This window comes from Cololabis saira, chromosome 18 (assembly GCF_033807715.1).
Source record: "Cololabis saira isolate AMF1-May2022 chromosome 18, fColSai1.1, whole genome shotgun sequence".
NCBI lineage: Eukaryota > Metazoa > Chordata > Actinopteri > Beloniformes > Belonidae > Cololabis > Cololabis saira.
The window spans coordinates 3,613,444-3,639,802 of record NC_084604.1 but is presented as its reverse complement, the minus strand read 5'-3'; the positions used below and the strand labels follow the sequence as shown (position 1 = coordinate 3,639,802).

The window sequence follows — 26,359 nt, the reverse complement described above, 5'->3', positions numbered from 1 at the left end:
TACTTACTTTACCCAGGAATTTACCAATTAATTCAGTAAAAATCCTACAATGTGATTTCCTGGATTCTTTCCCCCATTCTGTCTCTCATAGTTGAAGTTACCTATGATGTAAATTACAGGCCTCTCTCATCTGTTTAGTGGGAGAACTTGCACAATTGGTGGCTGACTAAATACTGTATATATATATATATATATATATATATATATATATATATATATATATATATATATATATATATATATATATATATATATATATATATATTATATATATATATATATATATATATATATATATATATAAATAAAATAAACATTTATTTGATCTAAATTTTTTATATTGATATAATTTGCTGGTAACACTAATACATTTTATTCTAGTGAAAACTACAATCAGCTTATGAGCTCTGTGAATAATGAAGGAATCAAGTTCAGAAGGATCAAAGTCTATAGATGGAGTTGTAATAGAAAAGATGACAGAAAACAAACTTTCGGGAATAGTCTTTGACGGTATAAATGACTACTTGGAAACCACATAGCAAATGAGTACAAAATAAAGTTTCAAAAAGTGTCTCAATAAGGTAAAACGTGTCCTGGAATATAACTCTTCATATATTGTATCATTCAGTAGATTTGTCATGTTATGATACAGAGGTTGGGGGCAGTAATCACACAAGTCTACAATCTCATCTGCTGAAGCTTTTAGATTTAGTCGGTTTTTACACTAAACAACTTTTGTACAAAGCCAACAAAAATAAATGTAATGTTAATGTTAAGAAAGAACCATGAGGACAAAGTTTTTTCTTAAGCTGGTAGTAGGCTGACTTTGTCATGCCATATGTGTTTTTCCAAATATGAATACAATTTTCCCTATTCTCTGCGTTTAACTCATCTCTAGTCAAACTAGGAGCAGTGGTCTGCCATTTTGCACGGTGCCCGGGGAGCAGTAAGGGTTAAGGGCCTTGCTCAGGGGCCTAAGATGGTTGACCTCGGTTTCAATCCAGGGGCTTGGTCCTCCAGACCCCAGCCCCCCTCTGTAACCACTAGGTCTGAGTCCATCACTACATTTTTTAACAGTTTTTCTTATGATAGCTGCTTTGACGGCTAGCTTTTATCACTTTAGTGCTTCACATTTTCAGTGAATCATACACAGGATTTTGGGGATAATATTATGCTTATTGTGTGGTTCTTTGTGCTGACACAGCACCACGACCGCCTCTGGCTTGGCCTGGGGGTCCGGGGTGACGGCCGTCAGCCGGGACTCAAAGGTTCTGGGTTGGTCTGGAAGGTTCTAAATGGGTCTGGAAGGTTCTGAGTGGGTCTGGAAGGTTCTGGAATGGCCTGGAAGCATTTGGGTTGGTCTGGAAGGTTCTGAGTGGGTCTAGAAGGTTCTGGGTTGGTCTGGAAGGTTCTGAGTGGGTCTAGAAGGTTCTGGATTGGTCAGGAAGGTTCTGAAAGGGAAGCAACATCTCCTGACAGGTCTTGGTCCTCATGGACCTGCATCGGCCCCGGTGGACCTGCCGGACCACTGCCTACGTTCACCTGGACCCGGCAGAGCTCAGTTGGATCTCTTGTCGCTCCTCATTCCAGCTCTGGCTGAACCCATTTAGGTTGTTAACGTCCGATGGATTGTCAAGAGAGAGGCAGGTAAAGCTAATCAGCATCAGCTAGTACGATTCACGAACTCCTGATAACTGGTGTGTGGAAATGATCTGGCTGGTGGCCAAGTTTGTTCTTCTGCCAGTTCCCTCCTGATGAAACAGGGAAAAGAGCTCACAGAGGGGCGTCCTGGTCCTCTACAACTACGATCTACAACTATGGTGAACATGTGGACTGTCAGGAGTGCAGTCTTCTGATTGGCTGTCAGTCTCAGGCAGCTCTGGAGCTGCTGTCGTGTGTAGTTGAGTTGTTTTGCTGTGTTTCTCTGCGACTGTGCCATACTGGCGGCTCTGTTGGTGCTCAGACACCAGGGATGTTTTACATCTCTGGAGCAGAACGTCTCTATTTATAGTTTTAATGAAGGTTATAAAGTAAGGCTTCCGTGAGGACGTGAATGTGTGTGATCACTGTCGGTTAGTCGAAGTTTAAGGTGCATCTTCAACTTCTCTGTCTTAAACCTTACACTTTCTGTGATATTTGTGGGTTTTTTTGAGTTCCTGTGTAGAAAATCAGCAGATGTCACAGCACCTGAAGGTTTTGGCTTCAACCCAGGGGAAAGAAACGCCGCTGACTTCCATAACCTGATCAGGCTGAACCTGATCTCACACTGGAGTTTGAACTGACGTCAGGAGCTGCTCCTTCTGCAGACTTACAGGACCCTTGTCCCTCCGGTCTTGCCTTGCACCGCAGGTTCTGAGTTCATCATGAGTGACTCGGAGCCAGAAGACTTTAGCGTTTACAGCCAGCTGTCTGAGGAGGAGCTGCTGCATGTCATCCTGGAGAGAAGTTTTTCTGACAAACAGAAAGACTCTGAGCCCAGTTTGTCCTCATCTCCAGCCTGCCCCGCTCCAGCTGTTTTGGATTTCAGACAAAGGCATGCTGATCCCGGTCCCGGCCCTGATCCCGGTCCTAGTCCTGGTCCACCCAGACAGCAGAGGCGGGTTCCTCCAGCGCAGTCTCAACAGAACTGTGCGAACCCCCCAACGGCGCTGTCACAGTTCCTCTACAAAGGCTTTAAGAGGTGAGTTCCTCCAGACTAGACAGTCCACAGCTGATGCTCAACAGCAAACACTGAGAAAAGCTGCAGGTCAGTGGATCATGTTGGTGTAAACCTGCACTCTGAGAACAGAGAGCTCTGTTAGGAACACAAGGTACTATCAGGTCTTGGAGAAACCAGGAGTTTGGCCGTTTAGGACTCTAACCGAATTCCCCCGAAGACTGTGATGACTCCAGACTTCTTTTTCTGTCCATCTTTATTCTCCACAACACACTGCTCTCAGTTCCGCTTCACCCAAGCCTTCCAGCAGAATCAGAATCAGAATCAGAATCAGAAAGGGTTTATTGCCAAGTTTTCACACGAGGAATTTGTTTTGGGGATTGGTGCAACACAATACAAATATAAAAACAAATATATAAGAGATAAAATAAAATGAAATGTATAAACAATAAAAAGTATAAACAGTAAAATAAAATGTAGACCGGAAATGTACAAAATTAGGTTTTAAAGTGCCGGGTGAGTCTGTACAAAAGTGACTTAGGAACTTAGGATAGGTACAAAGTATAGACAGAAATGTACAATGAGGTTTGTAAAGTGCCGGATATGAGTCTGTGCAAAAGTTACAGGATTGGAGTTTTTACGTTAATGTAACGTAGAGTGGGATGGGGGGGCAGTCCGTGGTAGACGGGGGGGGGGGGAGGGAGGACTGGGGCCTTGTTTGCGAGGACAGCTGCAGACGGGAAAAAACTGTTCTTGTGGCGTGAGGTTTTGGTCCTGATGGACCGCAGCCTCCTGCCCGAGGGAAGAGTCTGGAACAGTTTGTGTCCGGGGTGGGAGGGGTCAGCTGCAATCTTTCCTGCACGCTTCAGGGTCCTGGAGGCGTGCAGGTCCTGCAGAGATGGGAGGTTGCAGCCAATCACCTTCTCTGCCGAGCGGATGATACGCTGCAGCTGCTCCTGTCCTTCACAGTGGCAGCAGCGTACCAGATGGTGATGGAGGAGGTGAGGATGGACTCAATGATGGCCGTGTAAAACTGCACCATCATTGTCTTTGGCAGGTTGAATTTCTTCAGCTGCCGCAGGAAGTACATCCTCTGCTGTGCTTTTTTGGTGAGGGAGGTGATGTTCAGCTCCCACTTGAGGTCCTGGGATATGATGGTCCCCAGGAAGCGGTAGGACTCCACAGTGTCTGCTGGGGAGTCACACAGGGTGAGGGGGGCAGGTGGGGCTGCGTTCCTCCTGTAGTCCTGTAGGTGGTTGTGACGTTTTGCTGCCTCGACTCCCAGCAGGAGTCTTCTTTTGCATGTTCTCCTGCATCTGTTCGTTTTCTCCAGGTACTCCAGTTTCCTCCCACAGTCCAGAGGCCTGTCAGCCTGAAGGATGATTCTAAATTGCCCGCAGGAGTGAGTGTGTGGTTTTTGGTGTGCATGTGGTCCTGTGGTGGACTGGAGACCTGTCCAGGTGTACTCCTGCCTTTCACCTGCAGAGTACTGGGACACACTCCAGCAGACCCTGCACTGGATTGAACAGGTATAGAAAATGGATGGATTAATTTCTTAAACAACCATGCCAGAACACACATCCTGTGGTCGAGGAAAAGATGAACATCTGTTTCAGAAGGGTCACATTATCGGCATTAAGCAAAGAAAACATCTGAGGAGGAGCTTGAAAGTACTGAAATTGATTTAAGGGATTGTCCAACTCAACTCAACTCAACTCAACTCAACTCAACTCAACTCAACTCAACTCAACTCAACTCAACTCAACTCAACTCAACTTTATTTATAAAGCGCAACCACAGCTGAAACAAAGTGCTGTACATAAGAGGACAAACAATCAACAGCAAAAGACAATAAAAACAATTAGATAAACAAATAAAATTACATAAAACCACTAAAAACAGAGCGAGGTCTCATACTGTGTAGCCAATGAGTAGGGGCTTCCGGTTGTGACATGTAGGGAGAGGACGCACGAGCGAAGGCTCCTGGTTAATTTTCTATTACCTTCCTTTTTGAACCATTTTTTGTCTTGAATCTCAACGTAATTTACAAGGTAAAATCAATCTGACCACTTTGTCCCAGAGATGAGCAAGCCAAAGCAAGCAAATTCAGCTATTAACTCGCAAACCCCGTCCACACGTGCAGCGGGTAAGCTAGCAGCCTTCGCAGCTAAAGATCCTCCGACAGCAGCTGAAGCCAGCGCTGCTGCTGCACCTGCAGCTGCGGCTGCGGTGTTAACTATGGACCAACTGTCGGCTGAGTTCGCTAAACAGAGAACATCACTCAAGGAGGACGTTTCTACTCTGATTCAAGATGCTGTTAGACCAATACAAGCTTCTCTGGACTCACTACAGTCAACAGTGACCTCGTTCCAGAGCCGTCTTACCTCCGTCGAGTCTGTAGCCGGGGAAAACTTTGAGCGGCTAACAGCGGCGGAGTCCGACATCAAACTGCTGCAGAGCCAGAACCAGGCACTCCTGGACCGGTGCGACGACCTGGAGAACCGCTCACGGAGAGCTAATCTCCGCATACTGAATATCCCTGAACGCAGTGAAGTCGGCAAAGATCCCGTAAAGTTCATGTCAGAAGTTCTGATGGACATGATGGGTCCTGATGTTTTTTCCTCCCCGCCTGAACTGGAGAGAGCCCACCGGACCCCGACCTTCAGAGCCGCGCAGAGATCTTCCCCCCGCCCGTTCCTGGTCTGCTTCTCCAGGTTCCAGCAGAAAGAAGCCGCGCTGCGTTGGGCCAGGAATCATGAGCTCAAATACCAAGGTGCCACCGTGAGGATTTATCAGGATGTCAGCGCAGCTCTGGCCAAGAAGAGAGCCGCGTTTAACAGCGTGAAGCAGGCTCTGTATCAGAGGTATCCGTTTCCACCTGCTCTACCCGGCTCGGCTGCGAGTGATGTGCGGAGACGACGTGTTTACCTTCGACTCCTCTGATGAAGCTCAGAAGTTTTTCGACCGGAGGTTCGGTAAAAAATAAGACTGAATATCACGGCTTGGGCTGCGTTGCCTGGCAACGGTTCATCACCTGATCTGGACGGCGGCCGTGCCCGTCTCTCTGACATATTGTCAACCTGCGGCTCGCGGACCCGAGGTATGGACAGTTATGGTATTGGTGGACTAATCAATATGATGCTGTATCATTGAAAAAGAAAAGAAAAATACTTTAATATTTTTTATTTTTTTTGTTTATTTATTTTTTTTTTATTTTTTTATTTTTTTTACTGTGATGTTGAGGTTGCATGCGTTTTCATATGCGCTCACATTTACTTTTGATAGTAGCTGTACTGCTCAACCATCTCTTTTGTTTATATGTGGTGTTAAGTGGCTTTGATATAGTTTATTATAGAAACTGGGAGCCTCGCAAGGCAGAGGTAGTAAGGAAATGTTATACCAGAAGTTGTTTGGAATAGTGTTTAGCCTGCAGCTTGCCTCAGAGAGAGTGACAGGTATAGGCTTAGTTTTAGTTATGTTTTTTTTCTTAGATAGGGTTGGGAAAAGGGACACCGCCACATTCTTGAAACATATACTTATCTCTTTAAGAGAAGAAAAGGACCAAACTGTGCACTTAAACATGATCACGGCTGTACTTTTACATTACTTACCTTTCTGTTCAGTTTATTTTCTTTAATTAAACCTGGTAAATGACATTAATGCAAGGGTGGCTGCTATGCGATTCATTAGTTGGAATGTGAAGGGTTTAAACGGGCCTGTTAAAAGAGCCAGGGTATTCAATCACCTTAAGTATTTAAAGTGTGATATTGCATTTCTCCAGGAAACCCATCTACAGATAAAGGATCAGGTCAGACTTAAAAAAGGATGGGTGGGGAATATATTCCATTCCAACCTTAATTCTAAAACTTGTGGGACAGCCATATTGATGCATAAAAAAATTCAGTTTAATGCAACCACTGTTATCTCGGATCCACGGGGGCGATTTGTGATGGTATCAGGACTCCTCCACCATAAGCCTGTGGTTCTAGTTAATATTTATGCCCCGAACTGGGATGATGATAAATTCATGAGTAAAATCATGTCATTAATTCCAGATTTGAACTCACGACAACTGATTTTTGGTGGAGATTTAAATTGTGTGATAAACCCAGCGCTTGATCGCTCCAATTCTACCTCTACGAATATTTCTAAAAAAGCCAAGCTATTATCGGCGTTTATGGACCAAATAGGAGGTGTTGACCCCTGGCGTTTTTTATTCCCACAGAGTAAATCATTTTCTTTCTTTTCCAATGTACATCACTCGTATAGTAGAATAGATTATTTTTTCATTGACCGGAACCTTCTATCATTTGTTAAAAAAGTTGAATATTCATCTATAGTAGAGTCAGATCATGCCCCTGTATTATTAGACCTTGCATTTCCTCCTTATCAATTTGAACAGTCCTCCTGGAAATTAGACAGACACCTCCTGACTGATGAGAGCTTTTGCCAAATGATATCGCAAAAAATAGATGATTTCATTGAATTCAACCAAAAGGATGACATTTCTCCTTCTCTCCTGTGGGAGACATTAAAAACAATACTCAGGGGTGAGATAATATCGTATTCGGCTAAAATAAATAAGAAGAACAGACTAAAACAAGAGGAGCTTATTAAGGCAATATCTATGGTTGATGCTCAGTACTCTGTCTCTCCCTCCCCTGATATCTACAAAAGGAAGCTGGATCTTCAAATGCAATATAATTTGCTATCTGCTGAAAAGACAGGACGTCTCCTTTTAAAAGCACGAGGGTATGTCTATGAACATGGCGACAAAGCTGGACGTTTACTATCACACCAACTTAAGTGCCGCTCGGCCTCTCAACAAATCCTACAGATTCGGAAGAATGATGGGGAATTAACCATTGACCCAGAAGAAATTAAAGAAACATTCACCTCATTTTATTCAATCCTGTATACATCAGAGATGACAAATGACTACTCCGACATGGAACTTTTTTTTTGATAACCTTCACGCTCCTTCTGTTACAGCAATTCATAGAACTGGAACGGAGCTTCCATTGAGTCTTACAGAAATCGTGAATGCAATGAAGGCAATGCAGAACAATAAATCACCAGGCCCTGATGGGTACCCCATAGAGTTCTTTAAAAAGTTCTCTGACAAACTATCAAAACTCTTACTGGATATGTTTAATGACTCTTTGACCCGTGGCTCACTTCCGCAGACTTTAACTGAGGCATCAATATCCCTCCTGCTAAAGCCAGGTAAAGACTCCACAGACTGCGGCTCATATCGTCCCATCTCCCTCCTAAACTGTGATGTGAAGATCCTGGCCAAAGCCCTCGCCTTACGCCTAGAAACAACAATGCAGGATGTGATATCAGCTGACCAGATCGGTTTCATTTTAGGCCGGCACTCGTTTACAAATATTCGTCGGCTGTTGAATGTTATCCACTCCCCTGCGTCCAGTGCTGTTCCTGAAGTGGTCATTGCGCTGGACGCACAGAAAGCGTTTGACAGGGTGGAATGGCTATACTTATTTACATGTTTGAAGAAATTCGGATATGGCCCTAATTTCATTTCATGGATTAAACTGTTATATACATCACCCAAAGCCTCTGTAATTACGAATGGTAAGCGCTCACAGTATTTCCAGCTATCAAGGGGGACCCGTCAGGGCTGTCCAATCAGCCCATTGCTGTTCGCTTTGGCCATAGAGCCCTTGTCTATTACACTCAAAACTTTGCCAACAATTACTGGAATCCATAGGGGGGGGAGGGAGCAAAAAGTATCTCTCTATGCGGATGATTTGTTAATTTATGCATCTGACCCTGTCTCTTGTGCTCCCCATATTATTTGTGCACTGAGGAGATTTGGTGCTTTTTCAGGGTACAAACTGAACTTAAATAAGAGTGAATGCTACCCTGTTAATGACTTGGCTCTTCACATTCAGGACGGTGTTTTACCGTTTCAAATGTCTAAAAATGGCTTTAAATACTTGGGCATTAATATTACAAGGGATATGCAGAGTCTTTATCAAAAAAACTTCAATCCGCTATTTGAGAAAGTCAAACTGGACCTGAAGAAGTGGAGTGTACTTCACCTATCCTTAGCAGGTAAAGTGAACTGCATCAAAATGAATGTGCTCCCTCGGTTTCTTTACCTGTTCCAATGTATCCCACTGTATCTTCCTAAATCTTTTTTTAAATCCATTGATAAGACTTTAATTTCATTTATATGGGACGGAAAGAATCCTAGGGTGCGGTTAGAGCTGTTACAGAGACCTAAATGTCAGGGTGGCTTAGCTCTTCCTAATTTTTGTCATTATTATTGGGCCTCTAATGTTCAAAAAATCATGCACTGGCTTCATACTCCTGACACAGACTGGTGCCGCTCTGAAGCCTCATCTTGCATTTCTTCCTCCCTCGCAGCCCTGGTTACCTCCAGCCTTCCCCTCTCTATCTCTCATTACACTAGCAATCCTGTAGTTAAAAACACTTTAAAAATCTGGGTTCAACTTAGACGGAGCTTTGGGTTTAAAAACCTTCTCCATCTAAGTCCCATTCACAACAATCACCTTTTCCCCCCAGCTAGGTTAGACTCTGGATTTGCTCTATGGCAGAGACGAGGCATTCATAATTTTAAGGATATGTACATAAATCGTGTTTTTGCAAGTTTTGATGATTTCTCACGCAAATTTGGCCTACCTCGGTCTAGCTTATTTCGTTATTTTCAAGTTCGCCATTTCGTTCAGCATCAAGACCCCAACTTTCCACATATAACATCGCCCTCTGGTTTAGATGATCTGTTGAAATCCCTGTTCAATCCTAAAAAACTAATCTCAAGAATAAGTGACAATATAACCTCCTTTAAAAACGCAACCCTAACGAAAATCAGGGCAGATTGGGAAAATGAATTAGGGGAGGACTTGCAGGAGGACACTTGGGAAAGCGCTCTATTAAGAGTTAATGACAGCACCTCCTGTGCCAAATTAAACGTAATACAGTTCAAGATCCTACATCGCATGCATTTTTCCAAAGCAAGATTGGCTAAAATATATCCTAACACAGATGCGAGGTGTGACAGGTGTCAAAACACTCCTGCTGATTTAACACACATGTTCTGGTTGTGTCCTGCCCTGGTAAATTACTGGTCCACCATCTTTAAAACGTTATCAAAAGCACTGAATATTGATCTTCAACCCGATGCTGCTATGGCCATATTTGGTACCACAAGTGTTAGATATACAACATTAAAGAAAAGCTATAGAAATATTATTGCATTTACAACGCTGCTTGCAAGAAGAAAAATACTATTGCACTGGAAGTCAAAAAATCCACCCAAAGTGTCGCTATGGTTTAGCGATCTGACACATTTCATACAGTTGGAAAAGATCAAATATACTCTCGGGGGGTCCAAGGACAAGTTTTTCTCTGTCTGGGATCCGGTGTTACTGTACATCAGCAAACTTAGAACTGTGCCCACTTAGATATCGCATAGCATCCCCCTGTATGTGTGTGTATATGTGCTTATGTGCATGTTGACTTGCTATATTCATAATTGGTCTGTTTTATTTTCTTTTTATTTTTTTTTTCATTCAATTTTACAATTCTGTTGGTTAGGTGTCCAACCTGTTCAGGGGATGGGAGGGCAGGGGTGTTAAAATATAAAAATGAGCATTGTGAACCTTTTTGTATCAGTATCCATGTGCTGTGCTATTAATGCTCAATAAATAAAATTATCAAAAAAAAAAAAAAAAGCCAATGAGTAAAAGTGTGTTTTGAGGTCAGTTTTAAAAGCAGACATCGAGGAGGCCTGTCTGATGTGCAGAGGTAAAATGTTCCACCACTAGGGGGCAGCAACAGAGAAGGCTCGGTCCCCTCTGAGCGGTGGTTTGGACCTCGGTACCTGGAGGAGCAGCTGGTCAGCTGACCTGAGGCCCCGGGCGGGGGCGTGTGGGTGAAGAAGCTCCGAGATGAAGAGTGGAGCGAGACCATTTAAAGATTTAAAAACAAAAAAGAGAATCTTAAAATGGATTCTAAAATTCACAGGCAGCCAGTGGAGGGAGGCCAGTATGGGCGTAATGTGTTCTCTCTTACGCGTTCTAGTTAGCAGACGAGCAGCAGCATTCTGAACTAACTGGAGACGCGCAAGAGAGGACTGGCTGACTCCAAGATACAGAGAGTTACAGTAATCCAGCCGAGATGTGATGAAGGCGTGGATTACTGTTTCAAAGTGCTATTGTGCTAGTAAAGGCTTCACCTTAGCCAGCTGCCTAAGGTGGAAGAAACCCCACCTAACTATTGCGCTATCTTGGCTCTCTAGTTTAAAATCACTGTCCATTTTAAAACCCAAGTTAGTCACAGAAGACTTTACATGAATTGCCAAAGGACCCAGATCAACAGAGGAGGATGAGCAGAAGGTGCTAGGGCTAAATACAATCACCTCTGTTTTCTTTTCATTAAAATTTAAAAAGTTTAGGGCCATCCAGGCTTTGATGTCATCAAGACATGCCAGCAGGGCTTTGATGGAGAAGGCATCACTCTTCCTAAGGGAGACATATATCTGGTAGTCATCGGCATAACAGTGAAAATCAATACCATGCTTTCTGAAAATAGATCCTAGAGGAAGCATATATAAGGAGAAAAGCAGGGGACCTAAAATTGAGCCCTGTGGAACCCCGTATAAAAGCGGAGCAGGGGAGGATTCACAGACTCCAAGACTGACACACATTGTCCTGTCTGCTAAATAGGACCTAAACCAGTCCAAGGCACTACCATCAATACCCACTAGCTGCTGTAGACGATTTAGCAGGATCTTGTGGTCTACGGTGTCGAAGGCAGCAGAAGTCAAGTCAAGCAGAACAAGTACTGCATAGTTGCCGCTATCATTTGCCATTAAAATGTAATTAAAAACTTTTAAAAGGGCAGTTTCCATGCTGTGCAACGTTTTAAAACCAGACTGAAAACTGTGAGAATGTCATGACTTATAAGTCTTTGCTTGAAGTTCTGATGGTTTGTTCAGATGTTTCCGGCACCTTCATGTCTGTGTTCTTGGTGTTTCTCCTCAGAGAGTTCAGCCCTCTACAGACATTTATCATGAACGGAGATACAGAGGCTTTGATGGAGCTGGTCCAACAGAAGCCCTGGTGCCTGACGGAGCCAAACCCTGAGGGCTGGGTCGCCATTCACGAAGCTGTTTTTTACGGACAGCTGGAGTGCGTCCGAATCCTAATCCGAGGTCAGAACCCCACCAGTTTCTGTTTGGAATGTCCTGATCAAGACATGGCACACATGGGTTATCATGCATGCACATGCACATGTATTTAATACTTTCCAAATGATTTGATACATTTCTTTTGGACTTCATTGTTGTGAAATAAAAAATGAATGTTATTGTTCATCTGAGGTTGTATTTGTGTCATACTATGACCCACTATTTTGTTTTCACACCTAGAAAAAAACATCATTTAGAGGGATAAATAAGTTTTGCATTTGTCCGTTGTGTGTGGAACTTGTGCTCTGTTCCAGCCTCGAGACGGCTAAAAGCAGTCTGGTACGTAGACGTGAAGTCAGGAAGCCGTCTGCTACTGTAACTCTTCTATATTTAGCTGAAGATATTTTGATTTATACAAGAGCTGCATCACGACTGCAACCTTCAAAACAAGTTTCCTGCTCTGCAGAACCGTCCCATATTGCATTGCTTTGCCTGCACTTCTGTGTTTCTGTGGACAAGATCAGAGGATTGTTATCCTCGGGGAAACACTAACATGGGCTGGAAGACCTCACAGATGCAGGAAGCGACTGCTCGAAAATCCCATTTATAAATAAAAAAAGACAGATTACAGTTCACAGCTGCACATGGAGATGGAGATTTTCATGTTTGGAGATGTGGCCTTATGAGACTAAAACTGAGCTGTCTGGTCATAATGAGCATCGCTATGTTTGGAGGAAGAAGGGGTAACTGCGCAGGCCTCAGAACACCATCCCAACTGTGAAGCATGAGGGTGGCAGCATCATGATGTGGGGCTGCTTTGCTGCAGATGGGTGGATATACTGAAGCCATCGGCCATTAAGTTAAAATCCGGATGAGGATGGGTCTTCCAAATGGACAATGACCACAAACACTCATCCAGATTAGTCGTAAAGTGACTTGAGTACAACAAAGTGACAGCACTGGAGTGTCCTGACCACAGTCCTATGGAAAACCTGAAGAAAACTGGACTCTGATCCAGCGGTTCTGTCAGATATCTGATCAATAACACTTCATGAGACGCTTCTGGTAAGATGTCCACAATGTTTGAGCCAAGTTAAACAGTTGAATGGGGGTTCTCACAAATACCAGGGTTTGTAAACTTCTGACTATGATGAGTCATGAAAACGTTTCTCTTAGTACTCTGATTTATTACCAAAAATATAACTGATGTAAAACAGAAAAGGTTTGAACATAAGTGTGTGAAAGTATAAGGGGTCTACAAACCTTTGAGCACAGCTGCAAACCTCTTTAGCTTAAATGGATTCACATTTACGGTTGAGGGGGGTCAGGGTTATCCAACATGGCCTAAAAAGTGTCATCGTTGACCTGCAGACTCTGAGGTGACTGGTTTCTGTGTGTCCTCAGCTAATCCCGGCTCGGTGGACAGATGTACTCCAGAAAATGAAACTCCCCTGCATATCGCTGTTCGCGAAAACCTGTCTTTGGTCGACTTTCTTCTGAGACATGGAGCTAATGTGAATGCTGCCAGCAAATGCCTAGAGACACCCCTGTTTGCAGGTTGGTTCTGTCTGTCTGTGATGTGGTTGAAAAGAGACGGTCTGGAGGATGTTCAGAGGTGTGGATGCGCTCTCCTGGCTCTTAGAGCATAACCTCGCTAAATACAACAGGGAAACTGAGAACGCCCTCATTTCATGGCTTTTTTTTTTTTTTTTTTCCCTTGTCTGCACACATATTAATGATTGATACCATGTAGGTAAAAACCAAAGGCATATATATGTGCATTACTGCTATATTTAATATATATACATACATATATATATACATATATACGCCTACATACGCATACACATACATACATATCCTCGGGACTGAGTGGACGGCCGTTCGCGAGACTGGGCGGACGGGTCAGAGGGACGGTCTCGGGACTGAGCAGATGGATCAGAGGGACGGTCTCGGGTCCGAGCAGACGGATCAGGGGGAACCCAGGGGTCCGGCTTCGGGGGACTAAGGATCCGAGGGGCCGGCTTCGGGGGACTAAGGATACGAGGGGCCGGCTTCGGGGGACTAAGGATCCGAGGGGCCGGCTTTGGGGGACTAAAGATCCGAGGGGCCGGCTTCGGGGGACTAAGGATCCAAAGGGCCGGCTTCGGGGGACTAAGGATACGAGGGGCCGGCTTTGGGGGACTAAGGATACGAGGGGACGGCTTTGGGGGACTAAGGATACGAGGGGCCGGCTTCGGGGACTAAGGATACGAGGCACTGGTTGAGGTGCGACCAGTAACCCCCCCCTCAACGAACGCCCACCAACGATGAGTCGGGTGGGAGGCGGGGTGACGGCCGGAGAGCTGAGCTCACCCGAGCCCACGGATCTCAGCAGGGAAACATGGGCAGGTGTGTCCGGAACAGGAGCAGGGGCCGATGCGCCCGGGACCACCGCAGGAACAGGAACAGGGGTTGATGTGTCCGGGACCACCGCAGGAACAGGAACAGGAACAGGAACAGGGGTTGATGTGTCTGGGACCACCGCAGGAACAGGAACAGGGGTTGATGTGTCCAGGACCACCGCAGGAACAGGAAGAGGGGTTGATGTGTCCGGGACCACCGCAGGAACAGGGGTTGATGTGTCCGGGACCACCGCAGGAACAGGGGTTGATGTGTCTGGGACCACCGCAGGAACAGGGGTTGATGTGTCCGGGACCACCGCAGGAACAGGGGTTGATGTGTCTGGGACCACCGCAGGAACAGGGGTTGATGTGTCTGGGACCACCGCAGGAACAGGGGTTGATGTGTCTGGGACCACCGCAGGAACAGGAACAGGGGTTGATGTGTCCAGGACCATCGCCGGAACTGGAACAGGAACAGGGGTTGATGTGTGCGGGACCACTTTTGGAACAGGAACAGGGGTTGATATGTCTGGGACCACCGTCGGAACAGGAACAGGAACTGTTGGGTCCCAAATCAACATTACATAAATTCATAACGAGGAAAGACACAGAGACCGTTAGAAATGATTTCTAAGGCGCTTTCTCCAGAAAGGGGGGGGAGAGCAGAGGAGTGCAGGGAACGAGGCCCTCACGGAGAACTCCTGAGCTCTTTCCCCAAGATCCTCCTCCTGCATGAGCTTTTTATTGAGAATTTGACAGGAAAATGACCATATAAAGACAGCCAATAGTAGACAGTGGACAATGGGAGGAAACAGACGGAGGAACAGACGTTGGGGTTAAAAGGTCACACATGTGACATTTTCAGTTAAAGAGGAACGAATCCTGGTATGCAGAAACCTACGTTTTTAAAAGCAATGGGTCACTGGGGTCAAATGCCTTCTGGACTAAAGCAGGAACTCTGAACAGATGCGTCCAAAGGACAATGGGACAGTTGTCCCAGGACAGTCGACCCCCTGAGTATACACAGGAAGTGGCTGCCCTGTCATCTGTTAACAGAGCATGTGACAGTTCATGAGGACAGGACTAATTCAAAAGATTGATTAATCTCACAGAACAGGAACAGGGGTTGATGCATCTGGGACCGTCGCCGGAACAGGAACAGGGGCTGATGCATCCGGGACCACCGCCGGAGCAGGAACAGAGGCTGAGGTGTCCGGGACCACCGCTGGAGCAGGAACAGAGGCTGAGGTGTCCAGGACCATTGCCGGAACAGGAACAGGGGCTGATGCATCCGGGACCACTGCCGGAGCAGGAACAGAGGCTGAGGGGTCCGGGACCACCGCTGGAGCAGGAACAGAGGCTGAGGTGTCCAGGACCATCGCCGGAACAGGAACAGGGGCTGATGCGTCCGGGACCACCGCCGGAACAGGAACAGAGGCTGATGCATCCAGGACCACTGCCGGAACAGGAACAGAGCGAGGCGCGCCCGGGACCACCGTTGAAGCAGGAACAGGCTGGGACTGCCGCCACCGTTGTCTTTTCTCCTGAAGCTGGAGACTCCTGGGCCCATCTCGAGCCAGGCATGTTCCCCAGAAAGGGGGAAGAGGCTGGGGTGCGTCCGGGACCACCGCCGGAGCAGGAACAGAGACTGATGCTTCCGGGACCACTGCCAGGACAGGCTGGGGCTGGTGCCGCCGTCGTCTCTCCTGGAGCTGGAGACTCCTGGCCCCAATCTCGAGCCAGGCGTGTTCCCCAGAAAGGGGGAAGAGGCTGGGGTGCATCCGGGGCCACCTCGGGAACAGGAAGAGGCTGGGACTGCCGCCACCGTCTTTTCTCCTGAAGCTGGAGACTCAAGGGCCCATCTCGAGCCAGGCGTGTTTCCCAGAAGGGGGAAAGAGGCTGGGGTGCGTCTGGGACCACCTCGGGAACAGGAAGAGGTGCATCCAGGACCCCCACCAGGACAGGCTGGGGCTGACAGCAGGTCCCTGTCCTCTTCACCATACGGTGGTAGAACGCCACTTGGTCACCGTAAAAGAACTCCAACAGATCCACGTTCTTTCCTGGTGGGTCCATGCTGGCTGGCCCGTTCTGTTGGGCTGGAGGGTGTGCTGAGTCCACGACTGGCCAGATCGTACTGTTACGGGGTGACGTTTTGGACCCAAATGCAGCACACAGAGCACATGGTGGTAGTTTGTCTGGTTTGCTTTATTACCCTCAACGGGGATGAAGAGCAGGCAGGAATGCAAGACAAGGATCAGGCAGCAATCGGTGTCAGGTTCGGAAGACAAGGTCAGGCAACGGAGAGCAGGAGACAAGGCAGGATCCAGGAACAGGCAGGGTCGGCAATGGGAGGTCAAGATAGGGAATGCTGGAAGGTCTTACATCTACAAACAGAGTGACAATCTGGCAGTGACAGTGCAGGAGTGAGGAGCTTTTATGCTGTCCTGATTGCAGAGGGGCTGGAGCTGAGAGAGCAGGTGAACGGAGTGAGTGACGAGGTGGGCGTGGCTGGCAGATGGAGTGAGCAAGAGAGAGTGGAGTGGAAAACCACTGAAGGCTGGAGAACCAACCATGACACAGACTCTTTTATGCATCTAAAACGTGTTTTTATGCTCCCAGGAGATGGTTTTTCTAGCAGTTCAAAAATGAACTTATATGTAAAAAATGAAATTATAGTGTAAAAAGCTTTTTCACATCTCCATGTCACATGACGGCTAAAGTGGCTCCCGAGTCTCTGGATCCAGACCAATAGTTTCTCCACTGAACAGTTTTGGTTGCCATTGCTACAGTTCACATCCATGACAATTGAACAGGGGAGGTTTTATTTACCACATCAGGTAACATTATATAAAGCTGGTAATGCATAAATAATAAGGTTTTTTTAAGTGACATCTACATTACAATTTGTGGTGGTAACAGCTAGCTGACACTTTAACTACTTATATTCAGATTAACTTGATTTCTGACCTAACACAATATAGTCTTAAAGCTGAATTATGGTTCTGCAACAAATCAACGCCATGCCTACGCCACAGGTTGCGCCGTGTCGCGCACCCCACGCCGCAAACCACACCATGCCTGACGCGCACCTCCCACAAATTGTAACTACGCGTCGAGAGGTCGCAGACCGACTCAGACCGAGAGGGCTGTGATTGGGTCGCTTAGTAGCAACGCATTTCCGGTTTCTGGTTAGTGAAGCAGTCGTGAACTTTCAGTGCTCTTTTCTTCGTGTATGTGCGATTTCTTTTGTTTTGTTTTTTTGCACAATAATTGTCCTTATCGCTTTGATTCACTGTGACTGGAAAAGTCGGATAAACCATTCAGGAAAAGATCGCGACCCCCTAGCGGTCGTGGGTGGCACCGTGGCGAAATGGAGTGACGGAGAAGTCCGAAGGCTTCACGACGGCGTCATGGTGACGGCGTGTGCTCTGCGTTGGTGTAACGCGGAACCATAATTCAGGCTTTAGCCAACAGTTAGCCTACTGTGGCAGATTCCTAGGCAACCAATCAACCCACCGCCAGTCACTCTTTCAGTTCCAGTTTGGTATTGATCTGATATGGATATGGATAGACAGATTTTATCAGAATGCATGAAAGGTTAGCTAGCCTCACAGGTTAGCAACAGCATTTGTCCAGTTCTTTTTTATACATTCTATACATCTTTTTATAAATTTTTTATACATTTCTTTTCTTTTCATGCAAGAAAAGAAAGCATGGGCTACACATGCCCCCTCTGGCCAACCGGGGCGCCAGATGGGGTGGGGAGGATCCGGCCGGAATAACGTGATCCTTCCACGCGCTACGTCCGGCCGGAGAAACCCCACCCTGTCTGGTGAAAAGATGCGGCCTGCTCACTCCTCAGGTTAAGGAGGAGACCTGAGCTCAGTGCAGGGCCCTCCCGGGGTTGGTAGAGGATGGCAATGCACAGGACTGTCAGTAGGTAGGAGCACGGGGTGGTAAAAATGGGAAAAAACCGGGATAAAAAAAATATTAAAAAAAAAAAAAAAAAAGAAAAGAAAGCATGACTTCATTGTATAACAAGCATCTTAATGGAAATGCAGTCTTTTCATGGTTGAGATTTATTCATCCCCCCATTGGTTAACCTCTGCTTTATGTATATTGGGTCGTGGGGGCAGCAGGCTACCCAGAGAAGCCCAGACTTCCCTCTCCCGGCCATCTGCCCCAGCTCCTCAGGGGGAATGTCTTCAGTGCAACGACAAAAAAGACATTCATTCATTAATTCGTTCAATACTGAGGCATTCCCAGGCCAGCCGAGAAACAAAATCTCTCACCTTGTCGGACATGCCCCGAAACACCTCCGAAGGGAGACACCATGGGGCATCCTCACCAGATGCCCAAACTACCTCAACTGGCTCCTCTTGATGAGGAGGAGCAGTGACTCCACCTCAAACTACTCCCAGATGACTGAACCCCTATCTCTGAAAGAAAGTCCTTTGGCCACCAAACCAGACTACTACCATTCCCTGGCTGCACCTAGAAATTCTGACCATGAAGGTTATGAACAGAATCGTGACCGAGGGAAGCCCTGACAGAGTTCACATTTTACCTCGAACAAATCTGACTTGCTGCCAGTAATGCGAACCAGGCCCTCAAGGCCTTTTTACAGGGGTGAGATAGCTTGTAGCAATGGACCCAGTACCCCCACAAGGTGCCCCAAGGGAGTTTGCCTCTGAACTGGTTCAGGCAAACTCCCATGGTCCCTCCAGGACCTTAGCCAGGATATATGGCTGGTTTAGGGTTTTCACAACAAGAGTGGAACGCACGTTGTTCCTCCAGAATCTGATGTTCAACAATCAATCAGAATGTCTTCTCCACCACCCCTGCAGTGACCTCACCAGGGAGTCTGAGGTGTGATTCCCCTGTAACTGGAACACACCCTCCCGCCTTCCTTTTTCAAACAAATCCAGAGGGACCGCCCCTGATGTCCACGCAATGTTGCAGAAATGTGCCAACCAAGACAGCCCTACAACATCCAGAGCCTTGATGAACTCTGGGCAGGAGTTGAGTGGCTCCCCTCAGGACCCCGGCTTCGCAGTCCCAGCTGCAGGACACAGAGGAGAAGAGAGACCTTTTTTCCCCAGGGCTGTCCAGCTCTTCAATTCCTGGACACTGTTGCCATGCACCACTATCACTTATTATTCAGTATCTGCCTACTTGCACACAGCTCCGTATGTATATACAGTGGGGCAAAAAAGTATTTAGTCAGCCACCAATTGTGCAAGTTCTCCCACTTAAAAATATGAGATATACCTGTAATTTTCATCATAGGTTCACTTCAACTATGAGAGACAGAATGGGGAGAAAGAATCCAGGAAATCACATTGTAGGATTTTTACTGAATTAATTGGTAAATTCCTTGATAAAATAAGTATTTGGTCACCTACAAAGGAGCAAGATCTCTGGCTTTCACAGACCTGTAACTTCTTCTTTAAGAGGCTCCTCTGTCCTCCACTCGTTACCTGTATTAATGGCACCTGTTTTAACTGGTTATCAGTATAAAAGACACCTGTTTTAACTGGTTGTCATTATAAAAGACCCCTGTCGACAACCGCAAACAGTCACACTCCAAACTCCACTATGGCCAAGACCAAAGAGCTGTCAAATGACGTGAGAAACTAAGTTGTACACCTGCACCATGCTGGGAAGCCTGAATCTGCAATAGGTAGCAGCTTTGTGTGAAGAAATCAACTGTGGAAGCAATTATTCGAAAATGGAAGAGATACAAGACACTGATAATCTCCCTCCATCTGGGGCTCCAAGATCTCACCCCGTGGGGTAAAATTGATCACCAGAACGGTGAGTAAAGTTCCCAGAACCACACGGGGACCTAGTGAAGGACCTGCAGAGAGCTGGGACCAAAGTAACAAAGGAACCATCAGTAACACACTACGCCACCAGGGACTCAGATCCTGCAGGGCCAGACGTTCCTCCTGCTGAAGACAGTACATGTCCAGGTATGAAGTTTGCTAGAGAACATTTGGATGATGCACAAGAGGATTGGGAGAATGTTATACACCATACGTACTGTGAAGCATGGGGGTGGAAACATCATGCTTTGGGGATGTTTTTCTGCAAAGGGACCAGGACGACTGATCCATGTAAGGGAAAGAATGAATGGGGCCATGTATGGTGAGATTTTGAGTGAAAACCTTCTCCAGGACCATTTTGCCTTGGTTTCCCCTGACAACAAATCTCCAGGGGTCACTTGAGAACACAGAAGTGGGAGTGGTAGCCTAGTGGTTACAGAGGTAGGCTGATGTCTGGAGGACCCAGGTTCAAGCACCTGGATTGCAACCGAGGTCAACCACATTGGGCCCTGAGCAAGGCCCCTTCTTGCTCCCCGGGCGCTGTAGAAATGGCTGCCCACTGATCATGGGTTAAATGCAGAGAAAGAGTTTCCCCATTGTTGGACTAATAAAGGAAAGTTATTATTATTACAACTAAATTCCACATTGATGAGGTAGCGACCTGAACATTTGTAGTTTTTCACCATCTTTGTGCTGGAAACAGTTATAACAAAGATGCAGTTCAGAAAAGCCATGTGCTGGACTGATCATTAATGCTAATTTATGAAAGCCATCTGCTGTTGTGTTTCAGCCTGTGAGCATATGGAAGAAGACATCGTAGAGCTGCTGCTGAAGTCTGGAGCTCAGGTGAATCGCTTGTACAGTCAGGGAGGAAATATTATTCATGAAGCCTGCAGACATGGAAGTGTGAACATCTGCAAGATGCTATTGGACGCTGGAGCAGACATGAACGCCAGAAACATGTACGGCATCCAGCCATTCTTCATCGCAGCTCAGCACGGCCATGCAGGAATCATCAATCTGCTGGCACAGAGAGGTCGGTCCTGCTCAGGATCAAACCGTTGTTGCGTGTTCCTCAGCTTCATATGTACACGTGTTTTTTCAGGTGCAGATATAAATGGACAGGCTGGAGATGGAGCTTCGCCTCTCTATGAAGCCAGCAAGAACGGTCACATCCCCGCAGTGATGGAGCTGCTGCAGCTGAAAGCCGACGCCAACCGAGCCAACAAATCGGGTCTGCTGCCTCTACATGTGGCTGTCAGGAACAACCACCCACGGTCTGAACCCTCGCAGGCTTCACTGCACGTGAATCGCAGAGGTTGAACCGGGACTTAATTTTTATGTGTCTGGTTTGCACTGGATGCAGAGACCAACATCAGAAAAATAATTATATCATTGTATTTTTCTTTAACTGTCATACACTCACTGGACACTTTATTAGCTACACCTGTCCAACTGGCCATTAACGCAAATTTCTAATCAGCCAATGACATGGCAGCAACTATGTCCATTTAGGCATGTAGACATGGTCAAGACGATCTGCTGCAGTTCAAACCAGCATCAGAATGGGGATGAAAGGTGATTTAAGGTGACCTTGAACGGGGGCCAGACGGGCTGGGGACCCTCCTGGCCTTCAGCAGGACGGTCCCCCCTTATGATCCAGGTCCTGCTCAAGGTTTCTTTTCTCCTAAAGGGGAGTTTTTCTTGCCACTGTTTGGCTTAAGGTTTTTCTCCCACTAGGGGAGTTTTTACCTGGCAGTGTTTATTTTTATCTAATTATTGCTCGGGGGTCATGTTCTGGATCTCTGGAAAGAGCCTAGAGACAACTTCTGTTGTAATAGACGCTATATAAATAAAATTTAATTGAATTCAGTATTTCAGAAACTGCTGATATACTGGGATTTTCACGTACAACCATCTCTAGGGTTTACAGAGAATGGTCCGAAAAAGTGAAAATATCCAGTGAGTGGCAGTTCAGTGGGTGCAAATGCCCTGTTGAAGAGAAGGAGAATGTTCCCAACTGGTTGGAGCTGATAAAAAGGTCACAGTAACTCAAATAACCACTCGTTAAAACCGAAGTATGCAGAAGAGCATCTCTGAACCCACAACACGGAGGCGGATGGGCTACAGCAGCAGAAGGCCACACCGGGTCACTACTGTCACTTGGACTTTGTTCTTCCCCTTCAGGTGGATCTTCAGGTTCTGTCTTGCACCTTTCCGGTACATTGCTGTGGCCCATTGCCTCGCAGCCTCTCCATAGTTACCATTTGCTTGCAGGATCCCAAGGTGTTTGTAGTAGCAACACGGTGTCTTAGTTGTTAGCGCTATTGCCTCATAGCAAGAATGTTCCTGGTTGGACTCCCCGCAGTATTGTGGACCTGGAAAGACAAGGTCACAACCAACTGTCCATTGGAAATATGATGTACTTTAGACTTTACCGACTTTAGGCGTAATGGAGAACATTCACATTCCCAACGAGAAGCTGCTGACATACATTTGTGTTTTGTTTTTTTGTTTATAAGGTTGTTGCATCGTTGTGAGGACATCCTGGAGTTTATTTTGTTACTCAACTAGCTCCGGGTTGGAGAATCCCTTTAATTCTGAGGAAAGTTTTGAATGCAAAGCTCCATGATGACACAGAAGAATGACAACACTGCTGCTGTGGCTGCTCTTTGCTTTTCCATCATTATTTTGTAATTTGTTTGTATTGACTAAAAAGCTGTGGTTAAAAACAAAAGCCCAGTGGGACTCCTTATAGGTGGTTTGTGTATCTTCAGGATCGTGTCGCTGCTGATCCCAGTCACAAGCAGGACCAGAGTCCGGAGGTGTGGCCTCAGTCCTCTGCACATCGCTGCAGAGAGAAACCGAGACACAATCATGGAGCTTCTGATCGAGTCTGGCTTCGACGTCAACGCTAAGCTGTCAGATGAACGCTCCAGGATGTACGTGGACAAGCGGAGCACTGTGCTCTACACCACCGTCTATAACGGGAACTTTGAGGCTGCAGAGATGCTGCTGGAGGCTGGAGCCAACCCCAACCTTGACATCTTCAACCCACTGCTCATCGCTGCCCGGTTCGGCTGGGTGGACATGGCCGAGCTGCTGGTGAGGTACGGCGCCGACGTGAACGCTCGGATGTCCACACAGCCGTCCTTGTTCCCGGCTGCCATCCTGCTTGGCATGCAGTCTCTGCGCATGCTCAAACTGCTGCTGGACCACGGCTGTGACGCCCGGCTCTGCTTTGACTGTCTGTATGGACAGAAACCACACCCACCCGCCAGGCCACAACGACGTCCTATAGAACACCTGCAGTCGCACGATGATTCACTGTCAAAGCACTGCATCCAGGCAAGTCTTAACATACAAAACACAGATTCACGTTAGTGCAGATGGCTGAGTAACACAATGGGTGGTGTCGTTTCAGTACTGTGAGGCCATCTCGACCTGCCGGATGTCCGGTCCCATTACCAAGATGCTGTTGGACTACGTTGGTCACATCCGGCTCTGCTCGCGGCTGCTTGCGATTCTGGAGGGTCTCAGTGAATGGGCAGACATAAAACTCAAAGCTTGTAAGAAACAAAAACATCTCCAACGCCTGCCAGTTTACATCCAAGTTGTTATCCTCCTTTATGAAATCAAACAAAATGTTGAACTTTTACATAGAAATGAAAAGAATCAAAAGTCGGCACCCTTTTTTTAAAAAAAGAAACCACATATTTGGTTCAGTGGTTTTTTCGATTTTTGAAAAACTTTGAAGTGTTTGTAGTTTAGTTAACAATTTGATTTCAAAAGAGCTTAGGTGTCCGTTTCAAGCAGCAGGTGGACACAAGCGCAGACGAGACAAAAGTTTATTATTAAACCTGAATGCGGTAAGACGCATGCAGAGGCACAGGTGTGGACTGACCTCACAAGAAATGAGGACCAAACAATATGACACAGAGATGATGAAGGTGATGAGGGCACAGGTGTAGTCTGTGATGAGGAGAACTAAGGAATGCTGGTAGTTGTAGTGTTAGGACCGGTGATTGGAAGGCTGGCAATGCGATCGTGGTAGCATTGGAGGAGCAGGAAAAAAAAGGCAGAAAAGCAGAAGAAAATATGTACTACAATGACCAATCAATAGTGTAGTCTTTAGCTGTGTCTGCTTAATCAGGGTTCCATCCATCCATCCATCCATCCATCCATCCATCCATCCATCCATCCATCCATCCATCCATCCATCCATCTATCCATCCATCCATCCATCCATCCATCCATCCATCCATCCATCCATGCCTGGTTTCTACTTGGTCTTTACCTGGTTTCTACATTTTCTCTACCTACTCTCTACTGGGGTTCTGCATGGTCTCAATTGGGTTCCTATCTGGTCTCTACCTGGTCTTTGTTGGTTCTCTATCTGGTTTTTACATTGTCGCCACCTGGTTTTTTACCTGGTTTCTGCCTGGTCTCTACCTGTTTTTTTACCTGGTCTCTAATGGCGCTTTTACACTAGTACCTACTCAGCCCGACTAGACTCGCCACGCCTCGTCTCGACTTGACTCGCCTTGCCCTCGTTTCTTTTTTTTAAATTCCCAGATTAGAAGTAGGCGGGGTTGGAGCGAAGCTGCTGTCACGTACTTGATTGTGCGATTGGGCCAACCCCCCGACCAATCGGTGGCATGTAGTGTGATGATGTCAGATACAGCCCGACTGAGCTAGAACCTCGGCAGAATAGATACAGAAAAAGTATCTACTCGGCACGTGGAAAGCCGCCAAACCGAGCCGAGTCGTGCTGAGTAGGTACTAGTGGAAAAGCGCCATAACTGGTCTCCACTATGTCTCTACTGGGTCTCTCCCTGGTTTCTAACTGGACACTGAAACCCGTTTGGTTCTGTTGTGACTGAAACATTGGTGCTTTTCTTCTTGCTGTGTTCTGGCTTTAGATCCTCCTCATCCTTTGATGCAACTCTGCAGGCTGAAGATCCGACAGCTGCTCGGAATCAGACGACTCAGACATCTCCACACTCTGCCGATTCCCAGCAGACTCATTCGCTTCCTGCAGTACGATGTCAGGGGTTTTCTCAGCTGAAGTCACCTGATACAGCCTAGTCAACCCACCTGATGAGGATAATAACATTATAAGATGATATGAACAACACCAAACACCTGAAACTGTTGGTTCTGGTCCAGTTGTCTGTTCACTGTCACCAGAACCAGAATGGGATTAAGAGCAAAAAGTCATAAAAAGGTGTTTTGACATGAACTTCAATGCAACTACAATCTAACTTCACATTGCTCAGCGTCAAACTGAAGCTCACCTTAGGCAGTAGCTAAATGTAACATGTGATTTTGTAAGTCAGTCGGAATCACAGAGTCAGAGAGTCATTCTTTGAAAGTTTTCATGGTGTTGCAACAACTTTTAAGGCAAGGCAAGGCAAGTTTATTTATATAGCACAATTCAACACAAGGTAATTCAAAGTGCTTTACATCAACATTAAAAGCGGCAAGACACAATTTAAACATAAATAACAAATAAAATGAAATAAAATGATAAGAAAAGAGGTAAAATAATAGAAAAGCACAAGTTGTTAAAAAGTAAGGGCAGTAGAGTCCAGCAGGTACACAGTGATTTGGGATGCCTCAATTCCCGGGCCTCTAACCCAGCTTTATCCGTACACCCGTACATCTCATCTGTTCACAAATAGTCTGTGTGTGTGTGTGTGTGTGTGTGTGTGTGTGTGTGTGTGTGTGTGTGTGTGTGTGTGTGTGTGTGTGTGTGTGTGTGTGTGCGTGCGTGCGTGCGTGCGTGCGTGCGTGCGTGCGTGCGTGCGTGCGTGCGTGCGTGCGTGCGTGCGTGCGTGCGTGTGTGTGTGAGTGCGTGTGCACACGCTCAGTCAGGGTTTGGTTAAACCTTAAATACTGCCTGTACCGACTGAAGAGCCAGTCAGTGTTGTACTCACATCAGTAGAGATGGGAATCGAGAACCGGTTCTTTTTCAGAACCGGTTCCCAGTGTTTCAATTCTTTGGAATCGTTTACTTATTATTTAAACGATTCCCTTTTCGATTCCAGAATGATGTCATCACGCATGTTGCGTAACATGCGTAAGCTTGCAGTCGATAGTAGACATGGCGCCCAAGCGATACAGACGTACGAAAGTCTGGTTATATTTCCGTAAAAAAGACGATAACAGGCTAATTTGCAATACTTGCTAAGTGAATATTTCGTTAAAGGGAGGAAAAAACATGCAAAAATATTTGCGCACACAGCAGCAATAATGATCAAGGAATGTGGCGTTTTCCAGCATCAGCAACGTTAGCATGTCCTTGGCTAAT

General features: G+C 46.3%; 1 protein-coding gene across 1 annotated transcript; it reads left to right on the top strand.

The window, feature by feature from the left end:
• Positions 1-1,491: 1,491 nt before the first annotated feature.
• LOC133418677 (ankyrin repeat and SOCS box protein 2-like) lies at positions 1,492-25,704 on the top strand. The gene is made up of 11 exons (XM_061707493.1): positions 1,492-1,647; positions 1,745-1,862; positions 2,350-2,473; positions 2,528-2,680; positions 11,689-11,858; positions 13,239-13,391; positions 20,837-21,082; positions 21,152-21,323; positions 22,824-23,394; positions 23,471-23,615; positions 24,969-25,704. Exons 1-11 carry the CDS (start codon positions 1,492-1,494, stop codon positions 25,112-25,114), a joined length of 2,154 nt encoding a protein of 717 aa, XP_061563477.1. The 3' UTR covers positions 25,115-25,704.
• Positions 25,705-26,359: the final 655 nt, after the last annotated feature.

Coding starts and splice junctions, on each gene's coding strand:
- LOC133418677 (XM_061707493.1), top strand. CDS start 1,492: ATGGACCTGCATCGGCCCCGGTGGACCTGCCGGACCACTGCCTACGTT. Junction 11,859..13,238: donor CGTCCGAATCCTAATCCGAG/GTCAGAACCCCA, acceptor GTGTGTCCTCAG/CTAATCCCGGCTCGGTGGAC. Junction 23,616..24,968: donor AGACATAAAACTCAAAGCTT/GTAAGAAACAAA, acceptor TTCTGGCTTTAG/ATCCTCCTCATCCTTTGATG.